The following is a 15,746-nucleotide window of genomic DNA, read 5'->3' as shown; positions in this document are numbered from 1 at the left end:
CCCTACGTCCCTCTCCCTATGCGGCGGTTTAAGTGCTGGAAATTTGGGCACATGTCCTCCCGGTGCCCTTCCAGCACCACATGTAGAGATTGTGGACATTCGCTGCATCCAAATACTCCATGTGCGCCTCCTCACACCTGTGTGAACTATGAACAGCATCATTCCCCCTGCTCGCCAGACTGCCCAGTAGTCCAAAAGGAGCGCAAAATTATGGAGTATCAGACCCTGGACAGGTTGTCTTACCATGAGGCTAAACTGGAATATCAAAAACTAAACCCTGTTCCCATGCTATCTTCTTATGCTGCCACCATGGTGGCATTACCAGTGATGACGCCGTTAAATTATCACACAAGGCTACACCAGTGGGCCCTCAGGGCCACCCATCTTCCTCCCCCCTCCAGTTGGCTGGGGGTACGTCTTCCCCCGTTGCTCCAAAAGCATCTACTTCGGGAGTAAGCCCCCCCCCCCCCCCCAAATCCAGGGGAAATCAGTCCCCTCCCCCCAGCCGCAGAAGCCTCCTTTGGCTCATCTTGTGCGGAAGGGGTCCCTTGAGACTCTCTCTCCTAAGGTCTCCACTAATGCCACAGCAGACACTCACCAGTGCCTAAAGGAGCCAAAAGCTGCTGGACGAAGAGCTTCACGGTCTTCCTCCATGCCTGAAGCTACTTCGGAGAAGTTCTCCCAGCAACCCCCTAAAGAGAATCGACAGGGTAAGCAAACGAAGAAGAAGACTAAGAAACAGGGCCCCCAGGTGGCCCAGACACCACTACACACTACCAGTTCTGCTCCTGAGGATGAGGTGGATATCTTAGCGTCCCCTCAGAACCTATATCTCACTGATGCCTCTTCCACAGGGGAATGGGTACTCAATTGGTGGCAGCAGGTGACCCTGAGGTGTAACCTGCCTCCCTGCGCACTTCATGCCTTCCCAGTCTCATGATGATGTCATCCTCCAGTGGAATCACGGCAGTTTTTTCCACCAACTGCCTGAGCTATGGCAACTGTTAAGTTTTGCACCTGCCCTCCAGGAAACCTGGTTCCCGGCAAAGTCGACTCCTGGCCTCCGCAGCTATAAGAGATATTACAGGAACCGTAGTGACTATAATCGAGTGTCAGTTGGAGTTTGCGTTTATGTCCAAAACTCAGTCTGTAGTGAAACTGTGCCCCTTCAAACCCCTTTTGAAGCAGTGGCTGTCAGAATAAGGACGATGCAGGAAATAACTGTTTGCAATGTATATCTTCCTCCAGATGGTGCAGTACTCCTGAATGTGTTAGCTGCACTGATTGATCAACTCCCCTAAACCTTGCCTACTTTTGGGTGATTTTGACGCCAATAACACCTTATGAGGTGGCGCCATGCTTACTGGCCGAAGTAGAGATGTCGAAAATTTGCTGTCTCAGCTCAACCTCTGCCTCCTAAATACGGGGGCACCCCCACACGTTTCAGCGTGGCTCATGGTATTTACTCAGCCGTTGATTTATCACTTTGCAGCCCAGGATTTCTCCCATATGTCCACCGGAGAGCCCCCAATAACTTGTGTGGTACTGACCACTTCCCCATCTTCCTGTCACTACCCTGGCATCGTGCCCACAGACACCTAACCAAATGGGCTTTAAACAAGGCAGACTGGGAAGCTATCACGTCTGCTGTCACTGTTAAAACTCGCCCACATGGTACTGTCAATGTGGTGGTTGAGTGGGTCACTAGAACAATCGTTACTGTGGTGGAAAATGTGATCCTTTGTTTCTTAGGGTGACTCCTGCGAAAGTCAGTATCTTGGTGGTCACTGGAAATTGCTGAAGTCATTTAACAGTGTAGGCGAGCTCTACAGCGACATACATGGCAACATTCTCCAACATCAGATGGCTTTTTGGGTACCAGACCCCAACAGGTGTCACTGGCATTACCAACACAAACGTGACTGCCGAGCACTTTGCTGAGCACTATGCTTGAGGTTCTGCATCAGAGAAAACTACCCGCCAGCCTTTTGCACTATCAAACAGCGGATGGAAGGGAAAGTCCTCTCCTTCACTACATGCCACAGTGAACCCTATAATGCCCCATATATAGAGTGGGAGCTCCTCAGTGCCCTTGCACATTGCCCCAAACGAGCTCCTGGTCCAGATCGGATCCACACTCAGATGATTAAACATCTCTCATCCGACTTCAAGCGATATCTCCTCATCATCTTCAACTGGATCAGGTGCGATGGTATCTTTCCATCGCAATGGTGGGTGAGCACCATCATACCAGTGCTCAAACCCGGTAAAAACCAGCTTGATGTGGATAGCTATCAGCCTCACCAGCGTTCTTTGTAAGCTGCTAGAATGTTTGGTGTGTTGTCAGTTGGTTTGTCTCCTGGAGTTACATGGCCTACTGGTTCCATGCCAGGGCAGTTTCCACCAGGGTTACTCTACCACTGATAATCTTGTCACTCGCATCTGCCACCCAAACAGCCTTTTCCAGATGGAAACACCTTGTTGCCTTCTTTTTCGATTTATGGAAAGCCTATGACTTGACCTGGCAACATCATATCCTTGCTCCATTATATGAGTAGGGTCTCTGAACCAGCTCCCAATTTTTATCCAAACTTTCCTGTTGCTCTGTGCTTTCTGTGTCCAAGTTGGAGCCTCCCATAGTTCTTCCCCATATCGAGACGAATGGGGTCCCGCAGGGCTCTGTATTGAGTATATCTCTATTTTTAGTGGCCATTAATGGTCTAGCAGCAGCTGTCGGGCCATCCGTCTCACCTTCTCTGTATGTAGACGACTTCTGCATTTCGTACTGCTGCCCCAGTACTGCTGTTGCTGAGCGGCGCCTACAGGGAGCCATCCACAAGACGCACTCATGGGCTGTAGCACATGGCTCCCAGTTTTCAGCCGTGAAATCCTGTGTCATGCGCTTCTGTCGGTATCATACCATTAATTCAGAACTAGAACTTTACCTTAATGAGGACCCATGCAATGTAGTGGAGACATATCGAATCTTAGGACTGGTTTTTTACACCAGATTGATTTGACTTCCTCACCTTCGTCAGTGCTGGCAGGACCTCGATGCCCTCTGCTGCCTGATCAACACCAACTGGGGTGCAGATCACTCTACACAGCTGCAGCTCTACAAGAGCCCTTGTTCAATGCCACATTGACTATGGGAATCTGATTTATGGTTTGGCAGTGCCCTCAGCATTGCGTTTACTTGATCCTGTGCACCACTGTGGTGTTCGATGAGCGATGGGATCTTCTAGTACCAGTCCACTGACCAGTGTACTGGTGGAGGCCAGAGTCCCTCCATTGAAGGTTAGGCATGCACAACTGCTCACCAGTTATTTTGCACATATTCGTAGTTCTCCTGAACATCCGAAATACCACCTCGTTTTCCCAACCACTGTGGTTCATCTCCCGCATTAGTGGCCCAGGTCAGGGCTTACAATTTCGGTTCATGTCCGTTCCTTTCCGCCCGAACTGGAGTCGTTCCCTTTACCACCTCTACTCGAGGTCGATTCACGTTCACCTCCATGGTGTAAACATAGGCCAAAGCTTTGCCTGGTCCTTTCACATGGCCCTAAGGACTCAATTAACCCCACCACTCTCCGCTGTCACTTCCTCTTGACCCTTGACGTGTTCGGGGGCTCTCAAGTGGTTTACACTGATGGCTCGATGACTGGTGGTCATGTTGGCTTTGCCTAAGTCCACAGAGGCCATATTGAGCAATATTCTTTGCCCAATGGCTGCAGTGTATTCAGTGCAGACCTGATGTCCATATCTCGTGCACTTGAGTACATCCGTTCATGCCCTGGTTAATCATTTCTTCTCTTTACTGACTCCCTGAGCAGCTTAAAAGCTATCGACCAGTGCTACCCTAATCATCCTTTGATAGCATCCATCCAGGAGTCCATCTATGCCGGGTCATGTTGGAATCCGAGGAAATGAACTTGCAGACAGGCTGGCCAAACAAGCTACATGGAAACAGCTTCTGGAGATAGGCATCTCTGTCACTGACCTGTGTTCATTATTACACTGCCAGGTTTTTCGGCTTTGGGAGATAGAGTGGCATAGTCTCCGTACGAACAACAGACTGCGTGTCATTAAGGAGACTATGAATGTGTGGAGCACTTCCATGCAGACCTCTTGCAGGGACTCGGTGGTTCTCTGCCGGCTCCGCAATTGCCATACGTGGCTAACATGTGGTTACCTCCTCCGTTGCAAGGACACGTCTTGGTGTCGCTGTGGCTCCACTATGACAGTCGTCCACATCTTGCTGGACTGCCCAATTTTAGCCGCTCTGCAATGGAATTTTAACCTTCCCAGCACACTACCTTCACTGTTGGGCAACAGTGACTCAACAGCAGATTTAGTTTAACATTTTATTCATGAGGGTTTTTTTAACATATCATTAAGGGGTAGCCGTGCAGTCTGAGGTGTCCTCTCGCGGTCTGCGTGGCTCCCACCATCTGAGGTTCGAGTCCTCCCTCGGGCATGGGTGTAAGCTTAGGGACCGATGACCTCAGCAGTTTAGTCCCATAAGACCTTACCACTAATTTCCAAAATTTCTTTTAAGGGTGTGGGTTTGGCCTTCTCTCTGGGCCCTGCACCCTCCTACATTTTAACTCTCTATCATCCTTTCTTTGCATTTTTTTGTCCTGGTGTTCATCTTTTTCCTTCATGTGTCTATCTTGCCTTGTCTTTTGAGGTGGACATTTTAGTGTGTTGCAGAGTGGTTGGCTCATCCTCTTTTATTCTTGTGATCAACCAGCCCAGACCGTCTGCTCTTCCTCCTGTGGTTCCGATGTTAGAATAGGACCGAGGAATTCCCACCTGTTGTAAGACATGACTGAAAGGAGTTTCACATGTTTCGGCCTTTGTGATGGTCCCCTGTAGGGTTTGACCTCCATTCTTCAAAATTTTCCCGAAGAGCGAGCCAATTGGGGAAAGGCACCTTACATGGTGCCTTGTGACCACCATGCATTGAGATCTGTAGGCAACTTTCTCGTTGTCGGGGACTGATGACCTCAGATTTTAAGTCCCATAGTGCTCAGAGCGATTTTCTCGTTATCGCATTGCAGTACCACCCATTCTCCATCTCTTGGGTGAGGACACCTTCCTGGGTGCATTTTCCACCATGCACTGTGCAATGTCGCGTTGTGCATTGACGAAGACCATGGACTTCGTTGTACCTGATATCAAGCAGACAGCCAGTCCGTTGTGGTGGGGCCACCATGCACCCTGCTGGTTGTAGCTCCCTGACCACACAGGGATCGCTCTGCTGATGCCTGTGCTGTTAACTCCCCATGTATGCCAAGGAGGGCCTCTGGTCGGAGTGGGTGGCATCAGGGCGGATGACACACGATGAAGCATAGTCCATCATCTCTTGCTGGTGGAGGAACACCAGCAGTCTCTAATCGTTCATGAGCTCAATTCAATGCACAGAAATATGACCCCAAATCATTCCCCTCCCTGGCCACACACCGGAAGGAATGTCGGACTAAGTATGGCAGTGGATCTTATTCGCCCCGGTACCTTGTATGTTCGAGAGCTGATGGGGTATCTTTCATGACGATGAAGCCTCAGTTTTTTGTTGAGCATTTAGAGGAATAGTTTGGGGAGGTGGAGGGCTTGTCCAAAATGCGATCTGCGTCAGTCTTGATCAAAACAGCATCCTGTGCCCAGTCATGGGAGTTACTCGCTTGTGACAAGCTGGGGGATGTTTCTGTTTCCGTTACCCCACATAAGAGACTAGGGTCCCTCCACTGCAGATCAGACATGTGCAACTGCTCATCAGTTACACAGCACACATTCGTAGTTCCCTTGAGCATCCAAATTACTGTCTCCTCTTCCCACTCACGGCAGTCCATCTCCCGCATCAGTGGCCCAGGTCGGGGCTAACGATTGCACTTCATGTGCGGTCCCTTCTCTCCTAACTGCAGTCCTTCCCTTTACATCATCTCTACTTGTGATCCGTTCATGTACTATATGCCTCCATGGTGTACACCTTGGCCACAGCTTCGTGTGGACCTTTCATGTGTCCCTAAGGACTCGGTTAACCCTGCGGCTCTCTTGCTGTCACTTCCTCTCGATTCTTGACATGTTCCAGGACTCCGAAGTGGTATACACAGGCAGCTCGATGGCTGATGGCCACATTGGCTTTGCCTATGTTCACGGCGACCATATTGAACAGCATTCCTTACCCGATGGCTGCAGTGTATTCACTGCAGAGTTGGTGGCCATTTCTCGTGCACTCCAGTTTCTCCATTCATGCCCTGGGGAGTCTTTTCTTTTATGTATTGACTCCTTGAGCAGCCTGAAAACTATTGAGCAGTGCTACCCTCGTAATCCTTTGGTAGTGTCCATTCAGGACTCCATCTATGCCCTGTAATGATCCAGTCATTCAGTGGTGTTCATCTGGAGCCCTGGTCACGTGCTAATCCCAGAAAATGAACTTGCTGGCCAGAAAGGCTACACTAAACCACTCCTGGAGATGGGCATCCCCACGACTGGCCTGTGTTTGTTATTACGTTGCAAGTTTTTTCAGCTTTAGGAGATGGAATGGCAAAATCTCAGTACGCACAACAAACTGCGAGCCATTAGGGGGACCACGAATGTGTGGAAGTCCTCTATGAGGTCCTCTCACAGGGACTCCGTGGTTCTCTGCCGGCTCCGCATTGGCCATGCCTGCGTGATCCACGGCTACCTCCTGCACCGTGAAGACTCACCTCAGTGTCGGTGCGGTGCCCCGTGACAGTGGCCCGTATTCTTCTGCTCTGTCCTCCTTTGGCTGCCCTGCGACTTCATCTTCGGTTGCCGGACTCATTATCACTGTTTTAGCAGACAACACTTCATCGGCTGATTTGGTTTTACATTTCATCTGTGAGGATGGGTTTTATCATTCAATCTGAGTTTTAGTGCTTGTCCTTTGTCCATCTGTGTCCTCCACCCTAGTGCTTTTAGGGTGGAGGTTTTAATGTAGCGCTTTTAGGGTGGAGGTTTTAATGTGTTGCAGGGTGGCTGGCTTTTCCTTTTTTATTTTCGTGGTCGGCCAGCCACTGTAATCTGCTTCCTTGTTTTACTCTCTTCTAACTGTTTTTTGCATCTCTCTGTTGTTTTCTTGTTCTCTTTTGTTTCTTTTAGTGGTCCTTTCCTTTCCTTTCCTTTCCTTTGTTCTTGTGGTTTTTTCCTTTCTTTCCGGTTTGTCTTATATGTCTCGTCTATTTTATTCTCACACTTGTGGCATTGTTTTATTAGGAACAAGGGACCGATGACCTTGTAGTGTGGTCCCTTTCCCCCTTGTTTTAAACCAACCAACCTTCTTCTCTATGATTTTAATACCTTCTTCTGCTTTTTCTTGTGGTGTAAGTTTTCCCCACTCTTTGTGATTTGCAGTTGTTTTCTTTTTAGGTGTGGTTCCGCATTTCTTTTCCCACTTTTACTTTCCCAAGTGTACTTTGGGTATTGTTTTACCCTGAGCCTTGTTCGTGTCAGAAAGGGACTGATGACCTTGTAGTTTAGTCCCTTTATACCTCAAACAAACAAACAAACAAACAAACCTACCAGTCAATCAACCTCCACCTCCACCACCGATAACAGTGCATGTTAGCTCACCACTTCTGGTATTTGATGAGGTGTGCTGGCGCCAGATTGTATCAGCAAGGTGGATTAATGACAAGAGCCAGGATTCCAACAGCCTTTATGTGGTTTCTAGGCAGTTTCCCACATCCAACTAGGTGAATTCAGATCTGGTCCACTTGTCCCCACTTGGTTACACAATTTACAAACATTTGGAAACTTTCCCACACTTTCACATTGGGTATCACTGGATGCAGACAGATGGGGTACAAAAATTCTGTACTGGGGACGGGAAGGGCTCTGGCCACCATCTACCATTAACTTTGCCAAACAGAATAAACACCAACCCCGTGATGATATGGGGGTAAGGCCAGGAAAAGTTAGAAGAAATGTATCCAGTTTAAACTTTTAAGAGGGCTGTATCACAAGGCTTGGAGAAAAAGAAGAATTGTAAGAAAGCTGTACAGATGCAGAATGGTGACTTCAGGACTTTCAAAGAGAGTGGGTGTCCAAAGGGAGAGTTTTAAATAAAACAAGAGGTTTAAAAGCCAATATTCTTACTATATTCCAGTACACTGTGCACAGTCGATTGTGTCATGGGGTTGTAAAACAGACCACCAGCCCATCAGGTTGGTTGTGTCAGGTGTTGTTCGGTAGTGGAACAAAGTCCATGAACCATCAAGAGAGAGAGGAGAGGAAAGATGTGCTTGCCTAAAAGAATGTCCATCTTTTGTCCATGCTCCGGCTGCATCTCACAACCAACACATAATTTTTCCCCCACACTCCCCATTGGTCACTCTGAAGTGGTGCATGGAGTTTTCAGTCTATTAACGAAGTTGTTGTCTTCAGCCTGAAGACTGGCTTGATGTAGCTTTCCAAACTACTCTGTCCAGTACAAGCTTTTTCACCCGCTAATAATTACTTTAACCAACATCCTTTTGAGCCTCCTCAATGTTCCTCATCTCTTGGTGACCCTCTAAAATTTTTGTCTACACTTACTTTCAAAACCAAATTGGTTATCCCTTGATGTCTCAGAATGTGTCCTATCAACTGATTTCTTCATTTAGTCAAGTTATACCACAAATGTGTTGTCAATTCTATTGAGTACCTCCTCGTTGGTTACATGACCTACCCATCTAATATTCAGCAGTCCTCTATAGCTTTAATTCTCTTCTTGTCTAAACTGTTTATCATCCATGTTTCACTTCCGTAAAAGGCTACATTCCAGACAAATACCTTCAGAAAATATTTCGTAACACTAAAATCTCTTTGATGCTAACAAATATTTTTGCAAACAGTTCTTGTCATTACCAGTCAACATTTTATATCATAAGTTATTTTACTGCCCAAATACCAAAACCCATGTACTGCTTTTTGTGTCTCGTTTCCTAACCTAATTGTCACAGCATTGCCTGATTTAATTCGGCTGTATTTTGTTATCCCCCAGGGAGCTGGCCACTCTTTGACAGGTTCGTGCATGGTTACCACGGGACCCCAGCCGTCGCAGCATTTTTTCCCTTCCGTGCTGCATGTCTACCCTCTTGCTATTCTTTTTCCCCTCCGTCGGGTAAAACGTCTGTGGTGTTATTGGGAATGTTCTGCATTGTCAGTCGCTGACGTAAGAACCGTCTCGTCATTGTATTTCACTCCCTTTTCCTTTCTTTGTTTCCCTTCTCCTCTTGCACCTCCGCTTTGGTGTTTGAAGTTCTTCTTTTTGTTCTTCCTCCCTGTTCACTCCTGAAGGCTTTTCCACAAGACTGAGACATGACAGGTGACTGGATAACGCGTAATTCCACCCCGGGTCGACAGGTAGGGTAGGCATGTACCCCTTGGTACAGGCCAGGTCTAGGGAGGGGTGATTGCCTGATCTGCAACCTTCCCAAATTGCCGATTGGTCCCTCTGTCAGGTGTTTGGGAGGTGTGACCTGAGGTGTGAACAGTTACCTAAGGCAGGTGCGCCCCCTTGTGGAGGGGACCCCAGTTGGAAGGAGTATGCAATTGGGGACACTGGCAATCATGTGGGATTTTCTTACAATGAGTCAGTCATCTTCATAATCAATGTGTACAAAGCATAAACATAATGAAGTTAATGATTCAAAGACCCTTCCTGCTGCACCATGGTTCCTCATGATCTTGTGGGTCTGGGGGTCAGAATAGGCCCGAGGTATTCCTGCCTGTCATAAGAGGTGACTAAAAGTAGTCTCGCACCTTTCGGCCTTTATGTGATGGTTGCTGTAGGGTTTGACCTCCATTTTTTCAAAATTTTCCCATAGAGCCAGCCAATTGGGGAAGGTCGCCTTAAATGGTGCATTGTCCATTGTGTACTGAGACCTTCTGCATCCTGTGTTGACATGGATCTGCACTTCCGCTCATTTTCCAGCTGTTGGGCAAGGTCACCCTACTGGGGGCATATTTTTCTATCAACTGTGCAGTATCTTTTTCTATGTTTACAATGATAATAGACTTGGATGCTTGGTTGCACCTGGTATCCAGCACGGTAGCCATGTACCCTGTTGGTTGTAGGCCCCTGACCACACAGGGATTGCTCTGCTGATGCCTGCACTGTTAACTCCCCACGTATGCTGAGAAGTAGATGCCTGTCACCCTGGGGAATTGGGAATCCCAGCAATGGCCATCCTGCCAGGTGGCCTTTACTGTGACTGGGTGGTGCCTGTGGGGAGGGCTCCTGGTCGGAGTGGACGGTTTCAGAGTGGATGACACGCGATGAAGCATAGTACATCATCCCATGCTGGTGGTCAAACACCAGCAGTCTCTAAGCTTTCGTGGGCTCTATTCAACACACAGAAGTACAGTCCCAAATCACTCCCCTCCCTCACCACACTATGGGAGGAACGTCAGGCTAAGGATGGCAGCGGCTCTTATTCGCCCCAGTACCTTGTATGTTCGAGAGCTGGGGAATCTTTCATGACGGTAAAGTCTCAGTTTTTTGTTGAGCATTTAGAGGACAAGTTTGGGGAGGTGTAAGGTTTATCCAAAATGCGATCTGGGTCAGTCCTGATAAAAACAGCATCCACTGCCCAGTCATGGACTTTACATGCTTGTAAGAAGTTGGGGATGTTTCAGTTGTCATCACACCACATAAGAGCTTAAATATGGTCAAGGCTATTAGCTTCCACAGGGACCTTCTTTTGCAGTCTGATGGCGAGCTGTGCGTCAATTTAGAGCGGCGAGGTGTTCATTTCATCCGGCGCACCCATCAGGGTCCGAGGGATAATCAGGTTGCCACCAATGCTTTCAACTTGGCCTTCGAGGGTGACACTGTACCCGATAAGGTCAAGATGGTGGTCTACCATTGTGATGTAAAGCCCTACATACTCTCCCAATGCAGTACTTTAAATGCTGGAAGTGTAGCCATATGTCTTCCCGCTATACTTCCAGCATCACATGTCAAGATTGTGGACGTCCATCACATCTCAATAATCCATGTGCCCTGCCTCCCATCTGTGTCAACTGCGGAGAGCACCATTCGCCTCCTTGCCTGACTGGAGGATTCTCCAGAAAGAAAGGAAAATTATGGAGTACAAGACCCTGGGCCGACTGACCTACACTGAGTCTAAGTGGAAATTTGAACGCCTACATTCTGTACGTATGACATCGTCTTATGCTGCCACTGCAACAGTTCTAGCCCCATCAGCTCTGCCAAACTCAGTCACCTCTCAGAGCCAGAAGACTACACCTGCCCCCTTGATGGTGGGGGGCACTCCCCTCTCTGTTGCTCTTGCATCACCTACTTCAGGAGCAACATCCCCCCAACCATCTGGGATATCAGTCCCCACTTCTGCTCTCGAGAATCTAAAGTCTTCTTTGGCTCCTGTCACTAGGAAAGGGGTACCTTGGATCCCTCCCTTCCGAGGTTTCTGCTGATGGGAAAGATGACACCCACCAGTGGCTGAAGAGCCCAAATGCAGATGGTCGTAGTGCTTCATGGTAATCCTCAGTCCCGGAGACTCAATCAGTGAAGTCCTCCCAGCCAGGGAAACCGAAAGAGCAGCAAGAGAAATCCAAAAAGATGATCCCCAAGACCAGGGAGTTGCGGTGGCACCCACACCACCACCACCTGCAAGATAATCATCTGAGGATAAGGTGGAGATTCTGGCATCCGCTGAGGACCTATATCTCACCAGATCCTCAGACACAATGGATATAGACTGCTCAGGCAATAAGTCGGTGGCAGCAGGTGACATCATTCTCCAGTTTAATTGTGGTGGTTTTTTTCATCACCTGGCTGAGCTACGGCAACTGTTAAGCTTTACAGCTGCTTTCTGCATTGCCCTCCAGAAACATGGTTCCCAGCGATGCGGACCCCTGCCCCCCATGGCTATAAGGGATATTACAGGAAGCATAGCGACTATAATAAAGTGTCAGGTGGAGTTTGTGTCTGTCCTGAACTCGATATGTTGTGAACCTGGGCCTCTTCAAACTCCTCTTGAAGCTGTGGCTTTCAGAATGACGATACAGGAAATAACTGTCTGCAATGTATATCTTCCTCCAGATGGTGCAGTACCCCTGAACATATTGACTGCACTGATTGATCAACTCCCTAAACCTTTCCTACTTTTGGGAGACTTCAACACCAATAACCCCATGTGGGGTGACACCATACTTACTGGCCAAGGCAGAGATGTCGAAAATTTACTGTCTCATTTCGACCTCTGTCTCTTAAATACTGGAGCCGCCACACATTTCAGTGTGGATCATGGTAGTCACCCAGCCATTGATTTATCAATTTTCAGCCCAGGACTTCTCCCATCTATCCACTGGGGAGCACATGACGACCTGTGTGGTAGGGACCACTTCCCCATCTTCCTGCCACTGCCCCAGCATCAGGCCCACGCCATGATTTTCAGCTTCCTTCTTTGTCTTGTCTCCCACATTCCCTCCCAACACCCCCTTGGTTAGTTCCTTGGCACCAGATTCGGATGGATCTCCGCCGCGGTCCGAAAGATTATGTTCCCCCATTGGTGTTCCGTTGTGTTTTCCGCCGAATTTTATGGGAGTTTCGGGATGCCGTTGTTTTTTACACAGATGGATCTAAATCTGCTGATCGTGTGGGATATGCCTTCATGTCCTCTGTTGGCATGGAAAATCATCTCGTCCCAACTGCCTGTGGGGTGTTTACTGCAGAATTGATGGCAGTTTCTCAGTCCCTTACATTTATTATACAGTTCCAACACAACCACGTTGTGTTATGTATTGACTCAATGAGTGGCCTTCAGGCTATTGACCGGTGTTTTTCCCGCCATCCCTTGGTTTCGGCCATCCATGACCATCTCACTGATCTTCACCATACAGCTTGTTCCGTTGACTTCCTTTGGGTCCCTGGCCATGTGGGTATCCCAGGTAATGAGCTTGCTGATCGTTTGGCTGGGGGAGCAATCACTTACCCCCCTTCCCTGTAACCTCTCCTGCGGCGCATTTGCGGCTTCATATCAAATTCCACTGCGCACAATCATGTGCCAACTCTTGGGAGGCTACCTCCCTGTTTAATAACTTCGTGCACTTAAGGTGACACCTGTCCCATGGCATTCTTCGTTCTGCCTCTCCCGAAAGGACTCGACCACCCTGTGTCATCTCCGCTTCGGGCATACCAGGCTGACCCATGTTTTTCTTTTGCGTAATGAGCCACCCCACTTTGTGGTTGTGGAGCCTTCCAGTCAGTAGCCCACATTTTGGTGGAATTCCCCCTTCTTTTGGCTCTGCGTACTAAGTACAGACCTCCCCGCACGGTACCTTTAATATTGGCAGATGATTCCCAGGTGGTTGAACTGGTTCTCAGTTTCCTCTGTGAAAATGGTTTCTATTTTCAGTTCTAAGGTTTTTAATCTCCCTCTGGATTAGGGGCAGGGTGGTGAGGGTTGGGGGTGTTTCCCCCTATAAGTTGTGTTTGGGGATTCCTGACTCCCCTCCCTGGTCAAGATCTTCTTTTCTCTCCCTTTTACTCTGTTTTAATCACTTTTTAGATTTGGTTAGTCTCCTTTTACAATACACAGTTTTACAATCTATCAGTTGAATGCTTTTGAATAGCAGGTGGTCTTGCCTGTACTGCATCAGAGGTGGGATATTTCCTGCCTCTAGCATAGCCTTGGGGTTGCCCACTTGCTGACTTCCCTCCTTTTGTTTTCACCATTGACAACACGATTGCACTTTTACATGGTTCCCCCCTCCCCGTTATGACTCTTCTGAGACGTAAATCCATCAGAATGGACCACCTTTGAAACAAAAGACGGATGACCTTGCTGTTTGGTCCCTTCAACCCCAATCAACCAACCAACCAACCAACCAACCAACCAACCTGCACCATGATGAGCTACCTATGCTGGAGCTGTGCCCGGCTGACAGTGGCCCATATCTTGGTGAGCTGTCCTGTGGCTGCCGTGCGATGGACTCTTCAGTTACCGGACTCATTGCCATTAATTTTAGCTGACAATGCTTCATCGGCTAATTTAGTTTTACGTTTTATACGTGACAATGAGTTTTATCATTCTATATAAGTTTTTGCATGTGTCCTTTGTGTTCTCCACCCTAATGCTTTTAAGCTGGATGTTTTAATGTGTCGCAGAGTGACTGGCTTTCTCTTTTTATTCTCATGGTCGGCCACCCACAGTCATCTGCTCTCTTTTTTTGTTTTTATCTGGTCTACCTGTTTCCTGCTTCTCTCTGTAGTTTTCTTTTCCTGTTTTGTCCATTGTAGTGTTGGTTGTCCTTCTGTCATTCTTCTGGTTCTTCTAGTCTCCTGTTATTGTGCTGTTTGTCTCCTTTCTTTTCTTCTTTCCTTTGTGTAATTATTTTAGCGGGAACAAGGGATGATGACCTCACAGTTTGGTCCCGTCCCCCCCTCCTTTGAACCAACCAATCTGCATACCATTATAGATTTTCTTGTATGGAATTTTGTGGAAAAACAGCCAGTCTCGAACAGTGTCATATGGGGACGGACATATGATAATATAGTATGGACATGACATGAATTAAGACAAGCTAAAATCAAGTATTTGATATCTTACTTGGTAAAGTTTTGGCTTATAATATTAGATCAGCTACATTTTATAGCATTGATTTCCATTCTGTTGATTTCATAATACTTTGGTTTTGCCAGGTTTCCAACAATGGATTAAACACACACCACAATAAAATGTAGAAATACATTGTTGGTGTTGCTGTTATATTATATCTTCAACTATACAGGTTTAAGTAATTTTAAGGAAATTGTTTTCAAGTACGTGTGTACCAAGTATTTCATGCATGCAGTATACTAATTGATGTGATACTTTTTTCTAATTATTTTTCAGTTGACTCAAAAGCAATAGACCAATCAGGAGCAATTCCAGAAAAAATTTTAGAGAGTCTGAAGTCATTAGGTCTATTTGGACAACAAATTCCTGTTGAATTTGGTGGCCTTGGCCTGAATGCAACTGAGTACGCTCGGCTCGGAGAAGTCATAGCTCTTGATGGCTCCATAGCTGTCACACTTGCAGCACATCAAGCAATTGGCTTGAAGGTAACATACATCACTGACATTTATAAATATTTTCATGCTATCCTATGCCAATTTCTTAAATGATATAAGATACAAAACTGCACAATTCCACAATGAGGCATAGCTACCCACCTTACATGTACATTATAAGCAGTGAACTTGCAGAGGGAACTGCAATGAAGTTTAAGGTTTTGAATTTACATTTTTGTCAAAATGCTACTACAAGAGACATAAATGCAAACTGTTACATGTATTTGCTGTATGGATTAAGAAGGTATGAGTGAAGCTGTGATCCTTGGTAATGGTAGGAGAGCTCGGAACATAGTAGAGAGAATATGACACAGGACAGAGAAGATAGAGTTGGAAAAGTATCAAATGATAATTCAGAGTTGATTTTAAATAAAGTAAAAAGAGAAATCATCATTCAGCACAGTGGAGACAGAATGGATGGTGAAATATCCTAATTAGAGGGAAGAGCATGGTGAGAAGAAATTAACAATATGGTGAGAAGGGATGTGAATTATAACTTAGAAAATAAGTAATAAAAATAGATAGGCTAAGAAATAGTTACTAGACATAGGTGCAAGTTAAAATATAAATAATTAATGAAAGAAGAAAAGTGAAATGTGAGTACATAAGTGAGGCAAAAATACTACATAAAATGTAAGACATGCTGAGCAGTGGGCAGACA

The 15,746-nt window shown here is 46.9% G+C and overlaps 1 protein-coding gene across 1 annotated transcript in view; it reads left to right on the top strand.

Annotated features, from left to right (window-relative positions):
• Positions 1-15,746, top strand: part of LOC126299060 (complex I assembly factor ACAD9, mitochondrial-like) — a 104,815-nt gene that overhangs the window by 23,275 nt on the left and 65,794 nt on the right. Inside the window, exon 2 of the mRNA XM_049990730.1 lies at positions 14,868-15,076. Within this exon, the coding sequence (XP_049846687.1) occupies positions 14,868-15,076 (209 nt within the window). The remainder of the gene's footprint in view (positions 1-14,867; positions 15,077-15,746) is intronic.

Source organism: Schistocerca gregaria, chromosome X, assembly GCF_023897955.1.
Source record: "Schistocerca gregaria isolate iqSchGreg1 chromosome X, iqSchGreg1.2, whole genome shotgun sequence".
Classification (NCBI taxonomy): Eukaryota; Metazoa; Arthropoda; class Insecta; order Orthoptera; family Acrididae; genus Schistocerca; species Schistocerca gregaria.
This window is presented reverse-complemented; position numbering and strand designations above follow the sequence as displayed.